This window comes from Archocentrus centrarchus, chromosome 21, assembly GCF_007364275.1.
Source record: "Archocentrus centrarchus isolate MPI-CPG fArcCen1 chromosome 21, fArcCen1, whole genome shotgun sequence".
Lineage (NCBI taxonomy): Eukaryota > Metazoa > Chordata > Actinopteri > Cichliformes > Cichlidae > Archocentrus > Archocentrus centrarchus.
In genome coordinates, this window is record NC_044366.1 from 10,211,853 (window position 1) to 10,238,171 (window position 26,319).

At 38.0% G+C, this 26,319-nt stretch overlaps 1 protein-coding gene across 1 annotated transcript in view; it reads left to right on the forward strand.

The window, feature by feature from the left end:
* Window positions 1-19,062, forward strand: part of lrp1bb (low density lipoprotein receptor-related protein 1Bb) — a 283,944-nt gene extending 264,882 nt beyond the window's left edge. The window contains 11 exon segments of the mRNA XM_030757634.1: window positions 1,219-1,344; window positions 1,712-1,876; window positions 9,545-9,706; window positions 10,267-10,441; window positions 10,756-10,860; window positions 12,381-12,494; window positions 14,418-14,494; window positions 15,151-15,241; window positions 15,569-15,719; window positions 17,058-17,132; window positions 17,910-19,062. Of these exon segments, the coding sequence (XP_030613494.1) occupies window positions 1,219-1,344; window positions 1,712-1,876; window positions 9,545-9,706; window positions 10,267-10,441; window positions 10,756-10,860; window positions 12,381-12,494; window positions 14,418-14,494; window positions 15,151-15,241; window positions 15,569-15,719; window positions 17,058-17,132; window positions 17,910-18,050 (1,382 nt within the window). The 3' untranslated portion in view covers window positions 18,051-19,062.
* Window positions 19,063-26,319: the final 7,257 nt, after the last annotated feature.

The following is a 26,319-nucleotide window of genomic DNA, read 5'->3' on the forward strand; positions in this document are numbered from 1 at the left end:
TTAGCTTGCAGAAAGCTAAGGCATGAGGGTTCGATAGCTTAAGGAAAAACAATGATTTTCTCAGTGGAGATTTTCTTTTACCCTCACTCTTTGAAATCAGAACAGTTATTACATTACGTACAGTAGAGACAGAAAGAGGGTAACTGTAATTTCATATAAAACACTTTATCTCTAGCCTAGCATTATAATACCTATTATTTAGACTCACACTTGCTGACCATAGCCTACAGTTGTGGTTAGAAGTCTAATGAAACGCATTTTTTTAAAGTCATTAAAGATGTATGGTGTACAATTGTTCCACCCTGGAAAAAGAACAGTTTAAAAAATAATCAAAAGCTCCAAATTCCATGGACATTCATGTCCATGATGAGTGGCTGTAAACTCATGACTGTTGCTTCTTATTCAAGCCTTACTGTTAAAGTTGTGTTTGCCAGACCAATTCCATAGCATACACATGATTAACATAATAGAGACTGCCATTAGCACACTGTTTAATTCAGAGTAGATGTGCAAGAGATCATGAACATTTCATTCTTTATCTGCTAAAAACAGCACTTCTGAAACCCACACATCAATTAGACAAGGGGAATTTCTTTGCACAGTTCTCAGTTTTTGATTATTCAATGTGAAGGTGCGTGTGTAAAGTTATTCATGTGCTGTACCGCTAAAAATAGCACTCTTCAAAAGTCCATCCATCCATCCATTCGCTTCCGCTCATCCTGTTCAGGGTCGCGGGGGGGCTGGAGCCTATCCCAGCTGTCATAGGGCGAGAGGCAGGGTACACCCTGAACAGGTCGCCAGCCTGTTGCAGGGCCAACACAGAGACAAACAACCTTTCACACACACATTCACGCTGTCATTCACACCTATGGGCAATTTAGTGTAGCCAATTAACCTAACCCCAGTAAGTGCATGTCTTTGGAATGTGGGAGGAAACCGGAGTACCCGGAGGAAACCCACGCAAGCACGGGGAGAACATGCAAACTCCACACAGAGAGAGGGAGAGGCCTGGGCCAAGGTGGAATCGAACCCAGGACATGAACCCATGTTATTCTAACTGTGAGGCAGCAGTGCTAACCACTACGCCACCGTGCTGCCCTCTATTGCCCCCTACTTTTCACAAATAAGAAAAAATATATTTTTTTAATTTTTATTAAAGGCTTATGGATTATCTTTCATTTTTGCTTTCTTTTTTTTTTCTTCTTTTTTTCCCCACAGGACCAAATCCATGCTTGAGAATGTCTTGTGATTTCATGTGTCTGCTTAACCCAACGGGTGCCAGATGTACCTGTCCAGAGGGGAAGGTACTGGTGAATGGCACCTGCAATGACGTCAACATCTCAGGTATCTTCATACTACAATAAATATTGTTATGATTCAGCACTAGCTTAAAGGATGAGTGTTTAATGTGCAGCGTGTTTTTGGTTAAGGCTCTAACTTACACTTTGAGAATCAGAAACAGTTTTTAAATGTAAAAATGTAAAACTGAATTATATTTGAGCAGCTATATATAGCTGTCACTAAAATATCTAACACACCACATTGTTTTCTGAACATTTTTGATAGTAAATCAACCTCCTGCATGTAGTCTACTTGAGGTTCATACTTCAGCGGATGTTGCTGTCTTACATTAGCTTCATTACACCGTTAGATATGATGTGACTTTGCACACTGCAGCGCGGTAGGTGATATGAACTTTGCCTTTGTGAAGGTGAACTGTGCCGCCCCCCCTGTGAGAATGGAGGCCGCTGCTTAGCCAACGAGAAGGGAGACTGGAGATGTTACTGCTGGCCTGACTTTTCAGGGGAGCGCTGTGAGGTCAACCACTGTACAGACTACTGCCTAAATGGAGGCACCTGCATGGGCTCACCATTGGGTGAGTTTACTTAAAAAAGAACATATACTGCACGATTCCTTTTGACATGTTCCTATGAATCACTCCATGGGTGCAATTATTTTGCATTTGTCTGTATTGATCAGCTGTTCATTGGTATTCATAATAACATTTACAGCTGCAGGATTCTTTATGTTCAGGTCTAAGCAGAACAAACTTATTTAGAAAACCAGTGCCCATCATTCACAGTTCCAATTTAAAGTTACCTTCATATTTCTTCCTACACACTGACCCCCAGATGGTGACATTCAAACACATTTGCTTTCCTTTAAACTTTTGCGCCTCCTTTTCGTCAGTTCAAATTTGGACATTACATATGCCAGTTGAGCGGTTTTGTCACTGCTGCTGCTTTCAAACAAGCCTCAAATATCAACCTTCTTTCATGTGAAGGTCTCTTTTCATGCTTTTGTGATTTCTGGAAAAAAAACAGATCTCCCTTGCAATTTAGTGAATGTGCTGAGATGTTAGCAGTAGAACTGAATCACAATGTACGGATATTAAATACACTATCCTGGATTTACAAGCCTCTATTTCTGTCTCATCCCCACATCATAGCAATTATCCATAATGTTTTAACTTGCTTATTAAAAAAATAAATAAATAAAAAAATAAAAAGTCACCACAGCACCTGGCCTAATACAGAAAGGCCTGACTGATGTTCCCTTATAAATGTTTTATCATTGCAGAACCTTATTCAAGTGATTTAAATTCATTAAATATTTATTAATTAATCTATACAACACTTCTACCCAACAGGATTCAAACTGATGTTTCTGCAATTTTTTTTTTTTAAACTTTCAAAAATTTCCTAACAACTCAATGTGACAACAGAAGGTAAATTAAACTCATTAAAGCTCTTTAAAAGAAATGCAGTCTATCACTGTTACATGACTAGTACTGATGACAAGCAGTTCTTGGGCTTTTTTATGCTGCTGTTACAACACGCAATTAATTGATTTTCCTTTGATACCAGAGGCAGAGGAAATTGTGTGTCGTATTTAACTTTGTGCTGCTTGGCTTTTTGTTACTTTACTGCACTGACCGCATGTCTAATGCAACAAGATATTGCTTTAAAGGACTGACCAAAAATAGGGAGAGATTAAATGGATTTTTTTTAAGCCTGTGCTTTGGCAATTAAAAAGTAAACTCACAAAATTACTGGAACCTGCTGTTTTGAAAATGCAGCTCAGTTTCATTGACTGAAACAATTTGCATACTTTTACCTTAAGCTGTCTATAGTATTTTATTATATAGAAATGTAAACATTCTTTTTTCCCAATCTCAGTGAGTAGAGAATTGTAAGATTTATCTTATTTTATTATGTAGTATACTTGATATTCTTGTGGCCTTCTTTTCCCATCTGTTGATATGGCTGCCTTTCTCCTAGTTCTAGGCAGTACAATCAAAAAACACAATGTGTAACTTGTTTGGTTACAGGAAAACATTTTGTCAATCAATAGCTAGATTTTCTGGCAACTTGTCACTAGGTTCTGCTTTAAAGTTAGCTGGAAGCTCCATGTTTTCACAGATTCTTTAATTTACGGCATGTTTTAAGTGTAATACAGTCTCTGCTGGAGAAATATGTGCAACTTGTTAAGCCGTACTTTATGTCACAAATGAAGCCCAGCAGTAAAGTTGCAGCAATGCAAACTGTGCATCGCATTGCCAGTGTTGTGTATTCGTTTACGGTGCGGAAAATTTATGAATGTTTTTATACGTGATTCTAAGTGTAGAATCAAGCTGCTGAGTCTCTTTTACACTACTGGAATTGCAGCTGCAGGAACACAGAAAACACATCAAGAAAACCTATTCAATCAATTAAATTCATTCATCTGCAAACAAACTAAAGTGTCTTCCACATCACCTTTATTAGGCTGTGGGAGAATAACCTTTAATGTTTACATATATTCACTTTAACATTTCAGAGCTCTAATCTGCAGCTGCCACCTTAGAAATAAGCAGTAGCACTAAGAGCACACTTACTGTTAAAACAATTAACTCCCTATCTTGTCTGTTTTGCTGCTTGTGTCCACTTGTGACTTCCTATGTTTCTTGTCTCTGTGCTTCCCTTTTTTTTTTTTTTTGCAGTCTGTGCCTTTTGTTTTTGTTTGTTTGTTTTTCATTTGATTTTGTTGCTTGGATCTTTTTTTTCTGGACTTTATCAGCTTTTAAATAAAGCTTGCTTACTGTTTTCATTCCATCTTGGTCTGTGTTTGGGTCCACGTCTGAACTGAACCCCAGCATACGGTAACATAGTCTTTTCAGAACTTACCAAGAGCTCCTAAGATTTTAGATGCTTTTTTACAAGCCCACAGCTGAAAAGTTCATATAGCTTCAGCTACTTACAGTGACAGTAAGGTTGTTGTTCTTCATTTCTGATTGTCCTGCTACCAGGAAAATTCACAGTGAGAAGCATACTTTTTACTAAAGTTGAACTATTTTTAACTCGTGGATGAATTCACCTCTGTTTGCTTTGCCCTGCACAAATTTACATGGGTCTGCGTGTTTGCCACACAAAAACCTGGTGTGTTTATTTGGTGTGAACACACTATAAAGCTGTTGTCACTATGATAATAATCAATGACACCTACTTTGAGTAGTCACCCTCAACAACAGTCTATTCATAAATCATGATTTGCTAACATTGCTAAGAAACAGCAATATGAAGAGAGAGTTTTTAGAGTAAATAACCCACCCATTTTGCTGCAAACAGGAAGTTTCGTGCAGTGTTTGCACTTACTGTATTTTTTTTTTTTCATTTCTTTCTTTTTATGGTTAGGATTAATTATATTATTGTTACATTTATTGTTGTTTTCCAAGTAAAATACCCTTGGAACTGTTAAATTCTTCAAAAAGACAGATTTGTTTTCATCTAAAATTCGTTGCATTGCAGCTTTGCTAAATGACTAAACTGCTTTGTGCAAGAGATGATTTTAGACATCTGTCTTATATGTGACTGTTTGGTTATTTTAAGCCATAGTTATTAGTTTGTGAAATTGTTTAAATACTGGAGCACACCATGACAAATGTACACAAGTTAGGGTTAGAAATATTTGTGTAGCCACTCTTCCTGTGGTAACAAGTTTATATACATTGGTCATGGTGGCAGTAATTATAGTAAGAAGAATATGCAAGAAGAATATAATCCACCAAACTTTATGTATTCCTCTAACATTTTAGCAGTGCATTTCATAACAATTTTTACTTGGTTTTACTACCTAACAGCAGTGAATCCTTCCCCCCACAAACTAACTCAGATGACAAACTAAAAGTTAAAGCTTGATTTATGCTTCTCACAGTAAGATAATATTCAGGCAATGACCATCAAGAAACATAAGTAAAAAGTATGTAACACTTATGTTACAGGTTGCTGAACTATCCAACAAATTCTCAAGTTTGTATCGGTACTGAACTTCATCAGAACCTGAACAAGTGTTCAGTTGAGTTTTACAGAAATGCAAATGAGAGCTAAGCACACAGTGGGTAATTTATGGTCCTGACTTATTTTTTTCCTTTTCAGAAAGCTTTAACCCCATCTGTTATTGAGTTATCAGATCTGAATGGAAGCAGATTGATTTCTTTTGGACATTTCAAAGTCAGATTAACCCAGGCTCAGAATTGTAGAGTGTGAAATTGCCAAGTGGTGTAGTGTCACCTACATGGTGAGACCTGTATCCATGGCAACTTGGTCGTGTGCTATGTAAGTAGTTTTCAATTATTGCCTTTTCTGAACACGTCTTGAACTGGTTTCCTGTTCCTGCCTGTCCATTAGGAAACTGCAAGTATGCCGTGATTGGAAGATTACTGTTCCAAAGAAAATATGAGGAGGCAGTTTTCAACACTCAGACATTTAGGACTGTAGAAATAATCAGAATATGCAGCACATGAGTCTTGGTGCAGTTTATGTACAGCTCTATTTCAGTCTGTGTTTTCACTTTTACCTATGCATGATCTCTAGGATTGTAACATAAAGTTGGTCCATCTAATGTATTTTTAGTAACTCTCATCCCTGTGTGTATTCAAAACATCAATCAATAGATTGTAATGGATTGCTCTGTAGGTCAGCTACACTATAAAGAGTATATCAGTGTCTTTCAGGTAGTGTTTGGTTTTCATTTTAATGTTTTGGTTCACACTCACTACCCTGCATTTCCTGCCACAGGAGGCAGCTGTTTTCAGTGATGAAAGCTCAGATTAACAATCTTCTGGCCTTCTAGTTCAGTGCCAAAGTGTATACAGGTGAAGTTCATAACTAGTTGGCAAATACAGCAGTAGTGTGTAGTCACAATAAATTATGCGTGACTATAGGCACTTAAGCAATGACACAAGTATATCCCATACTTCTCATTTTTCAGTTAGGGGGAGTAAACCCATCAATATACAGGGCTTTGAATCTGCTGTTTATATATAAACTATATAATATTATTTAATGACTTTTTCTATTTTCAGAAAGTGACAAAAATAAATAAAGTAAGTGATTTTTGACCATATATTAAGTTGGTTTACCGAGTACTGTGTAAACATCCTGGATGAGCTGGATGAGGTATATGTATGCTGTGTCTGGCCTGGGTTGAAGATTTGTGACCTTCAGATGGAGTTGGAAGACATACTACGAAAAGGACAATTTAGCTACTCTCCATGTGTGTCAGTTGGCAGTGATCCTTACATGTAATGTAATCCATCCATCATGTGTAAGTATGGGTCAAAATGTGTGTGTGTGTGTGTGTATATATACACTTGAATTTTTTAATACTAAGTGTTGCTTGATTGAATATTGAAAATCAATATTTGGTATGACCACCAGTTTTTTTTTTCTTGTTTTTATATATAAGTTTGGTTTTTGTTAGCTTTTTAGCCTTTATTGCAGTAGGACAGTGGAGAGAAGACAGGATAGGTGTAAGAATGACCACAGGTGACACACAGTAAATGGTCTTGGGGGCAGATTCAAACACAGACCCCTGCTTTAGCCTTAACAGTCTTCTCTACCCAGTGAGGTAAACCAGCACCCTCTTTTTTTATAATTTCCTTATGTAGTCTTAAGGAATAGTTCTCCAGGCTTCTTGGAGAACTCAAGTGAACATTGGTTCACTATCTGAAAGTTTCAGGTTCCAAAGCTCTTCTTTGGATCTTGGCTGCCTTTTTTTCTATTCACTGTCAAGATGATCCCACACTGCTTTGTTAATGTTGAGGTTCAGGTTCCAGGGAGTTATTCTACTGTGTCTTCTTCTATCCAGGTATGCATTTACTGCACTGTGAGTGTGTTTGGGATCATTGTTATGCTGAAAAATGAAATTGCTGGCATTAGTGCCAGTAGTGCACAGTGGATCAAAATACGACAGTACTTTTATGCATTCATAAGTCCATCAGTTCTGACAAGATCAACACCACTGGCTGAAATGCAGCCCCAAAGCATGACAGAGCCTCCACCATGTTTTACAGATGGCTGCAGGCACTCACTGTTGTACCACCTCCTTCCTGATCTCCTCCATACATACAGATGACAGTTTAACCCTCGAAAATTTCAAATTTATCTTAGCCTTTTCTCCCTGTTTCCTTAAAAATGGCTTCTTGACAGCCACCCTTCCACTGAAACAGTTTCTGGTGAGGCTTCAGAAAAAAGTAAATGCGTTCTAGGGCTTCCACTTCTTCTTTTGGCCTCTACTTGTTGAGGGCACATTGCACACCACACCGAGATAGTGTGTGTGTGTGGTGTGTGTGTGTATGTGTATAAATATATATATATATATATATATATATATATATATATATATATATATATTAGGGGTGGGACTCGATTAAAAAAATTAATCGAATTAATTACAAGCTTTGTAATTAATTAATCGAAATTAATCGCATTTTAATCGCATTTCAATATTTGACATGAGAAATATTAATTTAAGTTTGGTTGATGAATGAATCAATATACATAAGCTTAAACTTCAAAATTTTGTTCATTTTCCCACCAGTCTACTACACAGACCAACAAGGGTGGAAGTGCTCCTGTGATAAGCAAACTCCTGAAATTAAAGTTAAGCATCATAACTGGATAGTTTTATTCAACATTAATGTCTCACTTGTTATAGTTGGAAATTAATCATTCTCTCAGCTGTATTCCTTGATGTTGAAATGTGTTATGCTTGTTTTAACAGCTTATTTTGAATTAAAGACTTAAAATTAAACCACAAAAAGGAGAAAAAGTTCGTTCTCCGTTTAACCAGCTGCTTTTACACAGCTGTGCTTCGCACTCACAGTTGCTAGGCGACATGAGCTACGCAGCGGTGACGGCAGCTGATATGAAGGCTAGCCGCTCACTTCTGGCCTTTGTGGTCTTCGTGGGCTGCGAAAGACGTGGGCGGGTCCTTCGCAGGATGCGGCCCCTAATTTGGACATTGTGCGTCGATATAATCTGTATGTCGGGAACTCGTGCACTGAGAAACGTTCCACGGTGCAAAGTGCGATTAAAATGCATAAAAATTTTTAACGCGTTAATTTCCCCGTAATTAATTAATCGAAATTAACACGTTAAAGTCCCACCCCTAATATATATATATATATATATATATATATATATATATATATATATATATATATATTAGGGGTGGGACTCTATTAAAAAAATTAATCGAATTAATTACAAGCTTTGTAATTAATTAATCGAAATTAATCACATTTTAATCGCATTTCAATATTTGACATGAGAAATATTAATTTAAGTTTAGTTGATGAATGAATCAATATACATAAGCTTAAACTTCAAAATTTTGTTCATTTTCCCACCAGTCTACTACACAGACCAACGAAGGGTGGAAGTGCTCCTGTGATAAGCAAACTCCTGAAATTAAAGTTAAGCATCATAACTGGATAGTTTTATTCAACATTAATGTCTCACTTGTTATAGTTGGAAATTAATCATTAGCTCAGCTGTATTCCTTGATGTTGAAATGTGTTATGCTTGTTTTAACAGCTTATTTTGAATTAAAGACTTAAAATTAAACCACAAAAAGGAGAAAAAGTTCGTTCTCCGTTTAACCAGCTGCTTTTACACAGCTGGGCTTCGCACTCACGGTTGCTAGGCGACATGAGCTACGCAGAGGTGACGGCAGCTGATATGAAGGCTAGCCGCTCACTTCCGGCCTTTGTGGTGTTCGTGGGCTGCGAAAGACGTGGGCCGGGTCCTTCGCAGGATGCGGCCCCTAATTTGGACATTGTGCGTCGATATAATCTGTATGTCGGGAACTCGTGCACTGAGAAACGTTCCACGGTGCAAAGTGCGATTAAAATGCGTTAAAATTTTTAACGCGTTAATTTCCCCGTAATTAATTAATCGAAATTAACGCGTTAAAGTCCCACCCCTAATATATATATAAAATTACTTTCAAATGATGCATTTAATAAGGTCTATTTTCAGGAGTGCTTACAACAGCAAGGCAATTAATGAGAGATGGAGTGCAATACACGGGGCACATGGTCAAGAACGTGTAACCCAGTGCAACAGTTTATTGTGTTTTTTGTGTACTGTGGCATAAACAATTTTGGCTTTTGGTACTGTGGAATAAACTAAAACAGACACAGAGTACTTGCATGTTGGATCATTGGCATTGTTTCTTCTTCTTCTGCTCTAATAATCTTTTATTCTCTTATTTTATTTAGGAAAGCCCACATGCCGCTGTCCTGTTGGATTCTCAGGGCCTTTTTGTGAGAAGAGGATTTGTGACAATTACTGTTTAAATGGGGGAACATGCGACGTCACTCAGGGGAACCAGCCAGTGTGCCGCTGTATGGCAGAATATACTGGGGACCGCTGTCTTTATCGTGAGTCCTACACCCATAATTTGTTGGCAGCAAACAAATGCAAACACTCATTGATGTTCCCCTAGCCTTCCTATGACTGGCAGAAGCACATAATCAAAAGAAAAAATCACTGATTTGAATTCAGTTATGCCACATAAATTCCACAGAACAAAGCATTTCAAAGTTCACACACTGCATGTGAAACAAAAGCAATCCCCTCAAAGTATTTTCTATCCAAAAACACCACATTTGCCTCTTTTTGCAGATAAACAAAAATCAAAATACTACCATCAAACAACCTTTGGGTGTTTCTGCACCAGGGTGATAATGTATTTTCTTTTGCAGTGCTTTGACATAATAGGTTGTGGGGAAACAATTTCATCTGCACATCATTAGTTTTTTCCTACTGTTGCTTGCCCAAAGGGTGATATGTTTTCATCTGTGGCTAAGATATCATTTGATGTGGATAATTAAGTCCCATTAAAACCATGTACAATTCTAATCAAACCAGCTTAGACTATGTTTCTGGTTTCTCATTACACACTATCCTCTCTCACTTTATCTCTCTGAACCTAAAACAGATATTTGTCATCACTACTGTGTGAACTCAAAGGCCTGCACTTTATCCAGTAGCGGCTATGTGGAGTGTGTGTGTCCTGCCAGGTTTGAGGGAAACAAGTGCGAGGTGGACAAGTGTCTTCGATGTCATGGAGCTCCCTGCCTCATTAACGAGGAGACAGGAGAAGTGGTTTGCAAGTGAGTGCTTGGTATTTACTTGCCATTCTTGTCCATCATTCTTTTGCTATAATGCTAAGGCTTTATATCTTTATATATTTATTCATAGAAAAACACAAGTTAAACAGTGTATTGTTAATTCAGGTCTCAATTGCTTCACCCACAGGCTGCTGGTGGGGAATAATTGATTCAATAAAATCAATAATTTAAGGCCACACACCCTGCAGCATTTTAGGTTTTGGTAATGTCAGTGAATTAGAAGCTTGGTGAACTCTGCTTCTTGTAAGTATAGTTTTCTGCTTGTAACTAGAATCCATTATTTCTTCACCCTCTAGCTGCACAAATGGCAGAATAGCGCCAAGCTGTCAGCTGTGTGACGGATATTGCTACAATGGAGGTACCTGCCACCTGGACCCTGACACCAACCTGCCTTTCTGTCAGTAAGTCACTGCCTAATGGGTGAAAGCAAGAAAAAAACCTGAATGTTCTCCGCTATTATTCACACTCACACTAGTGTTTCGATTCAGACACTGGCTCTGTGCCCTAGAAAGCCTGGCTTTAAAAGCAGAACTGAAAATCATCACCGGTACCGTTCCCCCTGCTTCGAGAACAGTGCAAGATAGATGTCTTCCTTTGGAAAGAAATCCTTAAGTTGAGGGAAGGTTTGATGTCACTATGTGGAGGCCATAAAACAGCAGGGGGCTGAGTGCCAGTACAGCATTCTGTGCTGTGTGACACCTCACTGTGGCTTAAGGTTTTAGGAAGATAAAAATGGTTTCAGACTCCTTCAAAGCCTGCTATTCTGAACATATCACACTTTTCCTCCTTGCAGTTGAGAGCTGATGTCAGGCCTATGTGGCTCTCTTCAGTAGGAGGTTTTAGAAGTTTTCTCACTCAAACAAAAAAAAAAACCTTGAGTTTTGTGTCAGTAGTTCAACATGCCATGAAGCTCAAAAAAATTGTATCAGACAAAAGCTTGGCTGGCACACGTGAAGAAATCATTGTGAAATGCTAACCAAAAGGGCTTTCTATAAATTAATACCTTCTCCGCTATAATCACAAGCAGAGCTGTTTAAAAATCTGTCCAAGGAGGAAATTGGAAATCCCTTCCAAAGGCCAACTCTCTATTTTTTTAAGTGCCCATTGTCCACTGTAGTTAAATTGAAATTTGCAGGCACCACTCACAAATTCCAGGGGATAGAATCAATTTCTATGCAAATGATTCCATCTTATTCAATGAGGTTAACAGATCCTGATAATGTGGTTTATTATTTGCTGCAAGATGAGAGATTATATGAGATGATGGATATGTCGGTGTCGAGAAATCATAATGTTTGACCTTAATACTCTGAGTAAATGTATATTTCATCAAGTCTACCTAAAGCAAAAACCCCACCAGGCACAGCTGCTTCAGTTGCTTTAAAAACCTGAAATATGGTTAGAAAGATATTTCAATATTCATCTTGAAAAGCATTCTTGATAAGCAACTATATAATGGTTTTGTTTTTGTTATGTTATTTTACTTTTTTTATTACACAAGCTCAGTTATTTTTACAGTTACGTTGACCAGTTAGAAATAAGCTTCATCAGTCACATGTAATGTATATCTGTTCTTGATATTATGGTTTGCTGTTGCTCCTTGCGCTGCCAACTCTTCTATGGATTTCTGTGGATGGCAAACAGCCATAGTTTTGGGGCCCAAAGTCACATTTTTAGCAATCTACTGGCTACCCCTTAAAAAAATCCTCACAGGTGTACCCCTCACTTGGTGAGCAAGGAAGTTGATTTGCTGATTTATTTTGCTAATTTGCTTGATGCAGACGAAGCATTGTCTCGTTCCATCTTTTAACTTAAGCTGCTAATGGGGTTTAGTGTGTCAGTCACCATTCATCAGGCAGCAAACAGTTCAACAGTATACATTTTTGGGCCCTTTTATCACTCCATACACAATGTTTTGCAGCTGCACGTCAGGGTTCAAGAACCAACGTTGTGATGAGCTGGCCAACCCCTGCGATTACTTCTGTCAGAATGAGGGGATGTGCACATTAACAGCTCTTAACAAACCACGCTGCAAGTAGGTCCCTCTCACCTCTCCAGCTGTATTCAGCGCCCACTCACCTCCTTTTGTACACAACCCACCCCACTCCATTCGGCTTCATTTCAGCCTCAGTCCAGCATATAGGCCTCTTTGTGATAGTGCCTCCTTGTAGCAGCTTGTCATGTAATAAGCGTTGGATAAAGTAATCAAAATGTGTAAAATAATCGTAGCCTAGTATAATATTTTGTACTATATTATGCTTACTTATATTTATTTATGTATTGGATAGGCTTATGAATTTATTTCACTCCTTAGTTATAATAATACTGACCTCAAGTAAAGTTTAATTACAATAAGATGCCTTTGTTTACTGTCATTTACATAAAACATTTCCACTATTACTGTAAAATGTGTGTATTATTATTAATTCTTATCAATTTCTATTGAGATATATTATCTAAGAAGGAGCAAAAATATTTGACAGCATTTTTAGACCTCCCACTAATTATTACACTGGCCAAATGTGCTTTAAAGAAATGGTTTGACATTTCTTTTCTTCTGTAGCCATGCTTTTAGGTTCAATAACCGAATTTCTTAGGAACACAACTGAACTACACACTAAGTAGTTACATATGGCAGTTTGTAATTTTAACCTTTGATATTTGAAAACTTAATCAAAGAAAATACAATTTTATTTTTAATGCGTGAGCTTCTACGGTGTTGCTATGCTGATTCTGTTACGAAGCTCAAAGCTGTTCAAAGCTAGCTAGCTGTTTCTCTCTTTCTAGTCTGCTAAGTGGTAATGGTGGTAGTGTCTTTAATATTATGCATATTCCCCAAATTATAAAACTGTTGCTTTAAGACAAATGCGATTATCATTTTTTGTTATGAGCAACAGTGATAGTGGCACTAGCAGCACCAGCAGTTAGGCTCAGTAGATTAAGGTGTTGCTAATGTGTGATTCCCATCAGAATAAAACCCTGACACAGAGCTTTAACTATACTGTATTTGAAGGGGCACTTATTACATTACCAGTTGCTGCATGACTGTGAAATCTTTGTTGCCTCTTACTGCCACCCATTCACCCATCTCATGCAGGTGTCACCTTGCACACATGAACCAAGGGGAGGTTAAAACATAACACTGTCTGTGTGATGTGTGGATCAGTGCATTTACAACCTGTGCATGATAACTAGCTAAATATGTCCTGACCAATCATTATATATGCATATAATTTACTAGGCTGAACATGTCATCTTTAATTGGTGTTCATATTTAAGGCCTTTAACTTTAACACCTTAGATGGGCTTCTTCATTTAATGAACTAAGTTCTATCTTGGTCTTCCCCATGTTGCCTCCAATGTCCAAATAAAATTCTTGTCGCTGTGACATTTCGCCCTACAAAGGCGCGATTCATTTCTCGTATGTGTGGGGCTGCATTCTTATCTCTGAAAGCCTGATGTTCTGATTCTGCGAGTGCATGTTATTTAGAATAATTTCATTCTGTCATCACCCTGTCGCCCCCACCAAATCACTCATGCTTTACATGCTTTAGCGTCAATCGTGTGGAATTAGATATCACCTCCTCTAACAAGGGTCATACATCACACCCATCGGATCCCATTGGAACACAAATGAGATGACAACTTGTTGTCCCACTGTCATCCTTTGATTTATTTATTTTTTTTTAAATACACTGAATATTCAACGTGTAAATTCACATTAGGCTCTCTATGGACACAACATGTATGTGCATAGTGCTTTCTCTCCAGGTGGTGTTTTGTTTGTGTTGAATCAAAGCACTTCATTGCAAAAACTGAATCATAAATGTGCTGTATATGTAAGCCACAGTCACATCATATCGTAGATCATTTTGCAAAGCTGTTTTCTCAGCAGTCTCTCTACAGCGAAAAGTATGTTAATGATAGTTTATTTATATTCTCTTTTGACCTCCTTCAGATGTTCAGCCAATTGGGCAGGAACGCAGTGTGAGAGACCCGCCCCTAAAAGCAGCAGATCAGACAATGCAAGCGGAGGTGAGGACTGGGAATTTCAAGAAGCCTTACAATTTCCTGTTTGAATAGATGTATGCATCACTTATTCAGTGTCCCCAATCCATTTCATTGGAATGATAACTTTTGCATCAGAACATCGTCAGTGCATTTTTGCAGCTAATGCTTTACTTTCTCCAACTCGTGCACAACAACTGGGCTCGCTCCTGATTGACATCTACCTACTGAACTCCAGCCAGCCTCTCCAATTTGCTTTATTTGAACACAAAAGCCTTCACTCAGCAGGTTTTCCTCATTTAAATTAGAGGGAGCTGCAGTTGCCAGCTCATCACGGTTCAGTAATGTGACTGGTCTGTCTTCAACTTAAATTTAAGAATTTGCAGAAAAAAATATTTTGAAGATTAAAAAGATATTTTGACAGCTTCTTCTTTAATGATGAAGCTGTCCAAATATTCCATGTCACTGTAAAAGTTCTTATATTTCTAAATATTAATGTGTGGCCTACTATGTACTAGACACATGCAAATGGAATGATACGTGCAAACACTGAAGCCCTGTGAAATGAAAACACAATTTTTAAAGTGTCTGTTTTCGCAGCCGTGGTCACTGTATGAGTTCATCTCAGCACCTTTGATTGTTGCTCATCACGTCACACCATCTTTCCTTTGTCTGTTCTCTAGGGAGCATAGCTATCATTGTGCCTCTGGTCTTGCTGGTCATCTTGATTGTGATGGTGGTAACAGGTGTTTACATCTGCAGACGGAGGCAAAGGTATGTAAATAAAGAAATAAAAGTAGAAATAAAAAAGAGGCCTCTAAGCAGCAACAGATGAGAGATCCAACATCACAAAGCTTTGAAGATGAATGGATAGATTTGCTTTATAAATGAAAAGTTTGCTTGCATGTTCCAACATGTTCAGAAGAACATCTGAACTCTGCTCTGAGCCTCTGATTATAATCCATCTTTTATGGCTATCTAACAAAGTTATATGCTCCAAGTATGCCAAGTAGCATAATCTGTGGAGCTGTGGAGCTCCGTACAGCACATTAAAAGCGTGTTGTGTGTCATGTTAATGATGACGGGTCCCGCACACCTCAGGGGAAAACGTGTGCAGAGGCAGCCCATGACGAATGGAGGAATAAATGTGGAAATTGGGAACCCGTCATACAACATGTATGAAGTGGACCATGACAACCATGCTGATGCAGGCAGCCTGCTGCGACCAAACTTCACACTTGACCCTCACAAGGTAGGTGGTATACATGCCACGTTCTGTTTGAGCAAGATGCATTTCTTGTATTAACAGGATGATCAAACAAAAATAAAATAATTTTTGTTAATGAAGAAATGTTCTAGCTTTAACAAGAACACATTATAATGAGAGACTAACAACAATGATCTTAGTCAGTATTTCACTTTATTCGGGTGAAACCAGATTATTTCCTTTTCAGTCAAATATCTCTGGAATAAAAATTAGTTAAGCACTTCAGCTGGGGCTTAACATATACAGCTGTTTATCTGTGAATCTGTTGTTCTGACCCACAAATGTCAGTTTAATTGAATTTAGCTGCACAGTCATTTAAAGTGATTTTATTCATTTTTACAAATCTGTGTTCTACTCATATTTGCAACTTTTATTGGGTAGTGGCTGCAGTGACTGCTGTGTGCAGAAGCGCAAGTTATAGAATTCTAGTTTATTAAATACTGCTGGGCTTTAACTTTGAGCCACGGAAGCCTAATAACTACTCTTAAAGCAATTTAGTGTATGTGTGGATCAACTAAATAAAACACATTAGTTTATGAAATCTTAAAACATACTAATGATTTTTCTGTAAAATAGTTGCATAATGTTGTTTTAAGTTGCCGTATATGTACATCTCCTGCAGTGTTTTAAAAGTTGATGAGAAAATCTGCTTGAGTTCAGACCTTAGTTGATGCCAATCCTTATCACACTTGCTAATTATTAGGCTTGATACAGCAGCATCACTATGTTGTCTTTAATTTGAAGGGTAGAGCAAGGACACCTATTCAAATTTGTTTTTCAGATTGGAAAATAATTCAGTTCTGCAGTCTCTGCATCTGGCCCAGCAGCTGCTTTAATGTGATATTTAGAACTGAAATACATCGAGTGGAATTTCATTATGCTTTTCAGAGATTTTGTAAAAAACTGGCTAGTATGCAAAAATGTTCAGGTGCCACGAACCAAGAGGGCTTCTATCTGTCTGGTGATTTATTCTGTTTATAGCTCTCAACCCCACACTAACACCCAGCATATCAAATAAATCATAACACCTTCGCTGATGTTGTTATGTAGCACTTAAAGCCTAATGCGACTGCTTCTTATACTGCCAGCTTTGACATCTGCTATTGTGAGTCCAGTCTGGCTGGTTTTTTTTGTTTTTTTTAAACTGAGACATGCTGGTTTGAATCTAAACTAGCCTCTATAGTCCAATTCTCTTGATACTCGCTAATCTGTTAATTCAGTACAGTTTTAATTTGATTCAAATAGACATTTTATAACCCATATTTGGACAGTGAGAGATCATCTTAACTGAATATATTTGGCATGGTGTTTGTTTTGTTGCAGGGCTGGTGTGTAAAATCCAGTGACCCTCACACCTTGGGCATAAATTCTGTACCCAAGGAGGTAATCCCTGGACAGGTGACCTTACAAACTTTTTTTTTTTAATTCACTGTAGGAAAGCTTTGTGATTTGTGTAGTTATATTCAAAACATTTTAAACAAGTTGAAATAATTACCTATGGGGTTTTTTTTTTCATATTGAAGTACCTTGTAAAATGCAAACCATGCTAATGTTGACACCAGAACTTTCCTTGAAGCTCCAATAATCAACTTTTAATTAATTAACATTTTACATAAATCCACAGGCATTTGGTACCAAAATCTGCAACCCGCTTATGTTTTGCTGTGCTTCATAAATTTAGCTATTATTTGTGGGGATACAAAAAAGTTTGCAAACGTTATTGGTTTCATTGAGATGCAGCAGCCATCTGTTTTTGGTAAACCTACTCTGATGAAATATAGGGTAAACAATCTGCTCAGTGCCAAGGACTCACTACAGTAGCTGGTAAACAGAGTGGAGATCCATTTAGACCCACAAATTGCTGAACACCAAAACTTGTCAGTAACAACAATGGAAATTGGACATAAATTTAAATTAGTGTAGGTTTCATTATGATTGGTGTGAATGATAGTTTGTATCTGATGAATTTGAAAGCAAATTAGTCACGACAACTTTGTAAGATAACGCGAGACGTTCTTGACTGCCAAAAAAGAACAGCAATGAACAAAAACAATAAAGCTCATCTATAACATCTATCAATGCAACCATTTAGATTCTTACTGTTGTAAAATATTTTTTATGTAAATAAATATTCATTCTTTGTCTTGTCTTTATCTTTTTCCCCTTCCTATGTAGCCCATGAATTACTCCAATCCAGTGTATGCAAAGATCTATATCGATGGGCAAAACTGCCGGAAGCCAGTCATCAGTATTGATGAGAGGAGAGAGCTACTCCCAAAGAAACTAGAGGGGACAATTCATGAAACCGCCGCATAGCCTAACTTTACACTTTGTACTTCTTTTTTTTACCACAGTGTACAATGTATAATATGAAGGAGGAAACAAGATTTTTCTATTTCCTATGAGGCTCTTAGGTTTTACTGGTTTAGCATCAGCATAATGTCCTTGTTGGTGTGCTGAAGAGTTTAATTTTCCATTTATGGTTTGCTTTCTGTTTGTCAAAGATAAGTTATACAGCGCTGTCAGTATACTGTATGACATTGAAGTGAAGCTGCTGATTTGCAAAAACTTTATTAACACCAGAAGCCACATTTGTGCACAGTTCAAACCTTAAATGCAGTGCTAGAATTTGTACCCATATCTGTTTCTAGTTCTAGAGGAATATGGACAGTGTTTTGCTCTGTGAAGGTAATGAGAGTAAAGGTTGGTTCATTTTTTTTTCTGAAAAAACATATGTATAGCAGAGTTGTTTTTTTTTTTTATTTTTTTTTTTATTTTATTATTTTATGTTGTGTATGGACCACATAGCTTCACAACTGACAAGTGGAGCTTGATCATTTTTTAAGTGTTGTCTTTTTATTTACTTCTCTGTACCTGACAGATCTACTCCGGCAGTTCCATTGGAGACAATAATATCTACATGATCATTTGTCATACATTATGTAATTCCACAGGTCTTGTCTTTTTCATTTCCACAGATTTCAAACTTCAGTCGCCCTGTTTCAGCAGTGATATAACATACAAACTTATCTTTTGCTGAAAGATATTGAAGCCCACCCTGAATGTTTTCTGATCAGATTCCCAGATCCTGTACTGTACGCTGAAAAGACAGAATACCATATTTTTCTAGGTCTCATATATCAACAGATGGATAAAAGATGGCGCGAAGGAAGAGATTTACCACAGCTACAAAAAACGGTTATTAAGAGTTATTATAAAACACATCTGTTAATTCAGAAAAGGAAGATGATAAATATAAGAAATTTTATAATTTTGTATTTGATTTGTATGTTGTTTGGCTGCTTGTATTTTGAAGAAATGTATTAAATGTAAGTAATTTTTATATAAAATGTAAATCGATATTGAATAAAGGGGGCTTATTTCCACTTTGTGTCTTTTTCTTAACACACCTTATCCTCCAAAATACCATAAAGTAACCAAAGTAGCTCACACCATAAGACATTAAGGAAGGTGTTATACGATATATGTTATATGATATAGAAATAATAGTATGTGTGCAGGCTATTAGGCTATTCAACCAGTGATCAGCCTGTCAGGTCTTACACATGGCCGCTGACCTGACAAGTCAATCAGCAGTGTGCGGTCTTTTACCTGCTGCGCAGAGGAAGGTGGCTGATGGAAGATTATTGCCCTCCCTGTGAGTACAGGAAGGCCAGCACTATTTATTACCTGGAGGTGGGGACACAGTGTCGATGCCACCTGCTGAATGATAATTCAGTCTCTTTTTTACTTTACTTATTTACAATAGCTCTGCCTCCACACATTTCACCTCCTCTCTCACCATAGCAACCAGAGGAGGCAACAGCATTCCTGCCCTTTCTCCATCTGTTTGTGCCATCGGCTGGATCTGCCAGCGCACCCAACCCACCACATTTTGATGATGGTACAAATAGATGCCGCAGTTTCCAGCTCCCCTAATTGCCCTGCACACTTTGTTTCAGTGATACAGCCGCTGTGCTAACACAGGTTTTCATGTTTTACAGAGAGCTTGCAATGCAAAGTCCTTCTATAGCGTCTCTGAAACATTTTCGGTACCATACTGTACCATGTAACTAGAGTAATGTGGAAAAATATGTTTGTAGCTGGCCTTTTTCTGCCAATGTCCTCACAAAAGAACAGTATCGCTTCAAAAAGTTGTCATTATTTTGCCATCCTATATATAGAGTTGCAGTGTTGAACATATATCAAATGTTCAGGGGCTGTTGTCGTGGCTCTGACATTTTAGACATTTTTCCGAGGTTAAGCACTGGCTCTAAAGACTAGCAGCTCCATCTCAAAGTATATGGTTCTTTGATTAAAGTCAAAAATACAAGCCTCTATTCACAAGAGCATTTCTGGAAGAAACGTCTTTTCACTTACAGAGCAGAAAATTCTTTTTGATCTGTTTGAATCTACACTTGCTCTGCATAACTGAGATAGCACTTTCAGCTGTTTATTTTTGGTAATTTATGGAATTAATTAAACAATTATTTGACTACTTTTTTGTCCACCCAAGCACATTAAAAATATTTGTAGTGAGAAGAAGAAGCTGCTGGTTCCAAACTCTAAGAGATTAGTTTTTAACAGTATGCCTGGTGATATCATCGGGGCCAGCAAATAGAACATGTCTCAGTGTCTGCAAGCTATGAAATATTTTAGCGCAAACATCAGGATCACAAGGAAAGAAGGATACTAAACCAGTGTGAGGGGATGGAGATGAACCAGCATCACAACTTTGATCTGGGACAAAGTGCAATCATGACAAGTAAAAGTTTAATTTGACAAATATGACAAGAAATATACCCTATGTTGGATCAGTAAGTATTCACTCACCTACACAAATAATTGAATTCAGGTGTTCCAATCTCTTTTATGGCCACAGGTGTATAAAACCAAGCACCTAGGCATGCAGACTGCTTCTACAAACATTTGTGAAAGATTTGCTCGCTCTTAGGAGCTCAGTGAATTCCAGCGTGGTACCTTGATAGGATGCCAACTGTGCAACCAGTCCAGTTGTGAAATTTCCTCACTACTAAATATTCCACAGTTAACTGTTATGATGGTTATGGTGAAAGTGGTTAAGAACGACACCAACTCAACCACAATGTGGTAGGCCATGTAAAATGATAGCGTAGCAGATGCTGGGGTTGGAATGTGTTTCCATGGCTGAGTAGCTGCATCCAAGCCCTACATCATCAAGCACAATGCAAAGCATTGGATGCAGAGGTGTAAACCATGGCTTCACTGGATTCTAGAGCTGTGGAGATGTGTTCTCTGGCATGACAAATCACACGTCTCCATCTGGCAATCCAGTGGGTGAGTGTGGGTTTGGTGGCTGCCAGGAGAACAGTACTTGTCTGACTGTACTGTGCCAAGTGTAAAGTTTGATGGAGTTAAGGAACACAGACACCTTTCTCTGAAACTGGGCTCGGCCCCTTAGTTTCAGTGAAAGAAACTCTTAATGCTTTAGCATACCGAGATGTTTTGGACAATTTCATGCTCCAAGCTTTGTGGGAACAGTTCTGGGATGACCCCTTCCTATTCCAACATGACTGCGCACCAGTGCACAGATTCCTGACCTCAATGCAATAGAACACCTTTGTTATGAATTAGAGAAGAGACTGTAAGCCAGGTATTCTTGTCCAGCATTAGTGTTTGACCCCACAAATGCCCTTCTGGAAGAATGATCTTTGTGGAAAGCCTTCTCAGAAGAGCTGAAGTTGTTATAGCTGCAAACGGTTGACCGACATCATATTAAACTATTAAACCCTATGGATTAAGAATGGAATGTCTCTCAATTTCATATGTGTGTGAAGGCAGATGAGTATATTTGGCAATAGTGTACCAAAGGTGTCCCACATGAACAATTAGCTGTTTTTGAATTGTGTACATGTTGCTAGCATTGGGTTGGATTCTCTTTTGCCTTCAGAACTGCCTTATTTCTTCAACGCATCGATTCAAGAAAGGTATTGGAAACATTACTCAGAGATTTTGGTCCAAACTGACATAATAGCATAACACAGTTACTGCAGATTCGTTTGCTGCACATCCATGATGTGAAGCTCCTATCACCTCATCATAAATGGTTTAGAACAACAGTTCTAATGAACTGAGGTCTGGTGATTGGAGGGCATTTGAGTACAATGAACTTATAGTGATTGTCAGGAAACCAGTTTGAGATCATTTGAGCTTTGTGACATGACATATCCTGCTGGAAGAAGCCATCATATGGTACTGTGGTCATAAAGGAGTGCATGTGGTAGGCCATGGTATTCAAACAATGCTCAGTGGGTATTAAGGGGCCCAAGGTGTGATAAGTCAACATCGTGACACCATTCCACCACCACCACTACCGGCAGCCTGAACCATTGATACAACCCAGGATGGACCCATGCTTTCATGTTCTTTACCCCAAATCCTGACTCTACCATCCCAAAGATGTTTAGTCTGGTTTGAACTTCAGCAGGTCATCTTGACCATGTCTACATGCCTAAATGCACTGGGTTGCAGCCATGTGACTGGCTGATTAAATATTTGCATTGACAAGCAGTTAAACAGGTGTACATAATAAAGTGGTGATGGGTTCATGAGCATGTGATATTACGATGATCTTAAGGCTAACAATGGTCATAGTATGTAACACTAAAGAAAAAAAAACATGTCAGCCAATAATGATAATAGAATACACTGTATACCTATAGGCACTATATAAATTATAGTTGATGAGCGATTTTTCTTTATCTATTCACATATGATTAGGTTGTATTGCATTAGCTTTATAGGCTGCGATAACATATATCCTGGCGTTTTGGGAACCACTTGTTTCAGATCATCAGTTAATGCACTTTCTTCATTTATGTCCTCTATAAAAATCACTGTAAAGTACCTTATTGGAAAGCCTTAGGTCATTTATGCATCAGAAAAGCACTGCAATAGCCTAATAATTTAGATCCTGCCATATGGCTGTGGACTGCACTGACCGTTGATGTGGATCTTCCATAAATTTCACATAAAATCGAGAAGAAACTTAGAAGGAGGTTTAAAAAATGTTTTTGCATTTTGACCTTTATGTTGAATTCCCCATTTTCAATAGTGTATGAATTATTTCTTACATTTTTTCTTATACTGCATTCAGATCAACCACCTCCAAATTGGTAAATGGTATTAGAAGTGGATAAATTACAGTAAAATCTATAAGATGGACCGTAGCTGGAAATTACTCTGTCAAGCACAACCTTTTAGCATTGGACAATAACTCCAGCCATACACATACAAAATGCTTTGCTTTTACAGTGTAATCTGGCATATTGCATTGAGACTGTCATAAAGAAGAAGAGGGAATTCATCCGAAGATCTCTTATACACAAGGCTTCAATTGAAGAAAACCTCCAACTCATCAGGAAAGGGCTGCTGGGTCTCTCGCTCAGCCCTCGAAGTGCATCAAAACAGGAGAAAAACAGAAATTTGAAAGAAAGAAAGTCTTAAACTAAGAGATGCATGGCACTTCCCTCCCTTCACCTTGCCTATTGATTTTTTGTCTCTTTTCCACTTAGCAAGCGTCACCATTCTCCTGCATAAACATCAGGAAAAACCCAGAGGGCTCATCTTTCGGACAGAATCAATAACAGCAGGAGTCGTATTCACATTATAAACAACAAGTCCTGCATACTCATGCTATAGCCTTCCCCAAGAAAAGCTTCTTATTGCTCCATGTGTGGCGAGCGAGAGAGACTGAAACTGTAAGAGGAACAAAATGAGGGAGAGTCGGCTGTTGGAAACAGCTGAAAACTTCCATCTGTGTTGCTAATAACATTTTAACACCAGCATTGGCTGGTTTCAGATTGAACCACTGACACTAACTTGTAGAAGTGAAATTCATAAGGGGCCACGATTGCATAACTACAGTTCAGCTCAAAGTTAGACACTACAGCATAGAAGTACAATTGTATGAATTCCAGATATGAATGTACTGATACTGATCAATATGAAAATACAAAGTAAACAATAAGCACAAAGTGCTACACTTAGTTTAGTGCTGGAGGCTGTTGGTAGATGCTGGAGGTAGATGTGTTAACCCTGGATATGGTTTGGAAAGCACAGGAAATATGTAACACGATGAGTCTAATTACCAGGTCTTTGTAGTAGATTACTTTACCCTCAAAAGATCCCTGAAGTGCATTCAGTAGCTTCACTATGACTCCCATAAATTGGATTTCTAAAGGCTGTTTACAAAAGAATAAATTTTTTTTTTCCTCAAAAAAATGTTGGTCAACAAACTGTCGGATTTGCATACACTAAAGACATCTCAAACTGGAGGATGTTCTGCATCCTCACAAAACCTGACTAATGACCGGATTAAGAGGGAGGAAATGAGGCTGTATTGTAATCCCCTTGGTGAAAGCTGCAGTTTCACTAAGCTTGGCCAATAAATCTATGGGAGGGTCCACTCTTTCCTTTGCAGCTTTTGTGATTGTTTTTGCAACAGTTCTGCTCTCAGTCCGCGATTAGAGCAGCATGTGGCACAAAGGACCACATGCTGACTGTGAACTGCACATTTTAATGCTTTAATCCTGACACCATGACACCTGTATTGGCCATAGGACACTTTTCTAAAAACTTTTAAGCCTTTCAGAGCAAAAGAAAGGGGACAAAGGATAAAATAAAGGAAATTGATAAAATAATACCAGACAATAACTTGCGTATGTCCAATCATACCCCCTTCATGCATATGCATGAGATACAAAGAAACAAAACAAACAAAAAAACCTGAAGGAAACTAAATAATTATGCACCTTTCTTATGATCTTATAATGATACAAAAATTAATTTGAAACAACATTAAATAATTCTCAACTAACACTACAACAGCGCATACATCATAGCACATGATAATTCGTGAAACACAGAAAAGTTGTAACACTAATAATTACAAAGGCATGCTGGGTAATTTTATTTAGCTTGCTAAGAGAACAGCCAGGTAAAACAGCTGGGGGGGATCCCTGAGTCATGTGCTGATTTTGTTTGAAAGCACTGACTGCACAAAGTGGAATTACACTTAACCTAAAACAGAAAAGGCCTGAAACCTTGATCCTAATATTCAAGTTTTCTTAGGCTGATATGGTAGCTTGTCAGTGTTAGGCTAACTTAAGCCAGATAAGGCTAACATATGTTGAACTTAAGAATGAGACCTGCAAGAAGTCACAGTTCTTTTTTTTTAACCTTGAAAAACCCAGTCTTTGAAACAAGAAAGTATTACTCTTTGGTTTTTATTTTGTTATTATATATGGACAAAAAAAAAAAATCATTTTTCTCTCCAGCCCCCCTGTGACCCTGAAAAGGATAAGTGGAAGAAAATGGATGGATGGATGGATGGACAGATAATATCCAGTGTAAACACAGTTTTAGCTGAGTGTGCAGTTCATAAAAACTAGCTACTAAGTGTTCCATCATTACCTCTGTTTGTGTTCCCAGTTTATTCATCCCAGTAAAATTATATTGGATTGAATCGAGTGCATCAAAACTTTAGAAATGAAAGCTGATGTGATCACACCTTTTCTCTTTTCCAGTTTTACATTAATTTACATTAATTACATTATTAATTTATGAGGTGTCTTAACATGCACTGTGTGCCCCCATCTAAATGGCAAACCTTAATATGTATGTATTACATATTAAAATATTTTAGTTGGCTCCATTAGCCATAGTAATCCTTTGAAAAGAGCTTATTCCTCTCTACAAAATGCCTTTTAGATGTAATGAATTAGAGAGGGAGGAGGTGGGTTATGTAGCAGAACAATTGTTTCCCACCTCAGCAATGTAGTCTGAGTGGGAAATGAAAGAGGTGGACTGGAACAAAGGTGTCTGTGTTCCTTATTTTTTCTGATACAGTCAGATATGCATGGTGGGAGAAACTGTGCATGGAGTGGGCACATCTAAAATATTGGTCACAGACTGACCACTTCCATGGACCATTATGTGTGATGGATGTATACTAACAAACAAGAGTGTGCGCCAAGTAAACCATGGGGTGTACTCCTCCCTGCAAATGTATTCATCCAAGCAGGAAAAAAATAATAAGTTTAAAAAGCATTTCAAAAGCAGCTCAGGGATCGCTTTCTTTGTCTCACCATTCCTCAGTGCCAAATTGGACTTTTGCTGGCTGCCTGTCTGTGGCCTGATCTGGAGTTTTCTAAGGTGGGCTGAAGGAGGAGAGCATTTGAAGCATCTGAGTGATAATGACCAGCAGCCTGCCCCTCTGTGCAATAATTGGCAAGTCCTAGCTCTGTCTGGCTGTAGTAATAATCACCCTATTGGGTTAAGTCCACTTCATGTCACTCGCACGAGGCCTTGCCAACTTACAGGAGGCAAAAACCTGCTGTTGTAGCAGATGTTGAGGAAATGATATGCTAACTTCTTTTTTCATGGAGACTCTGTGATATTTGAGCCTCACAGCATGGTATGACATGCCAGAGCTCCTGACCCTATAAGAGGTGACTGTAAGAGGAAGTTCAGTTCAGTTTTGTGAACTGGCAGCATGAATCCTAGATAATTGTGATTCCTGCTCTTGGCTTCTCAGATTTATAGC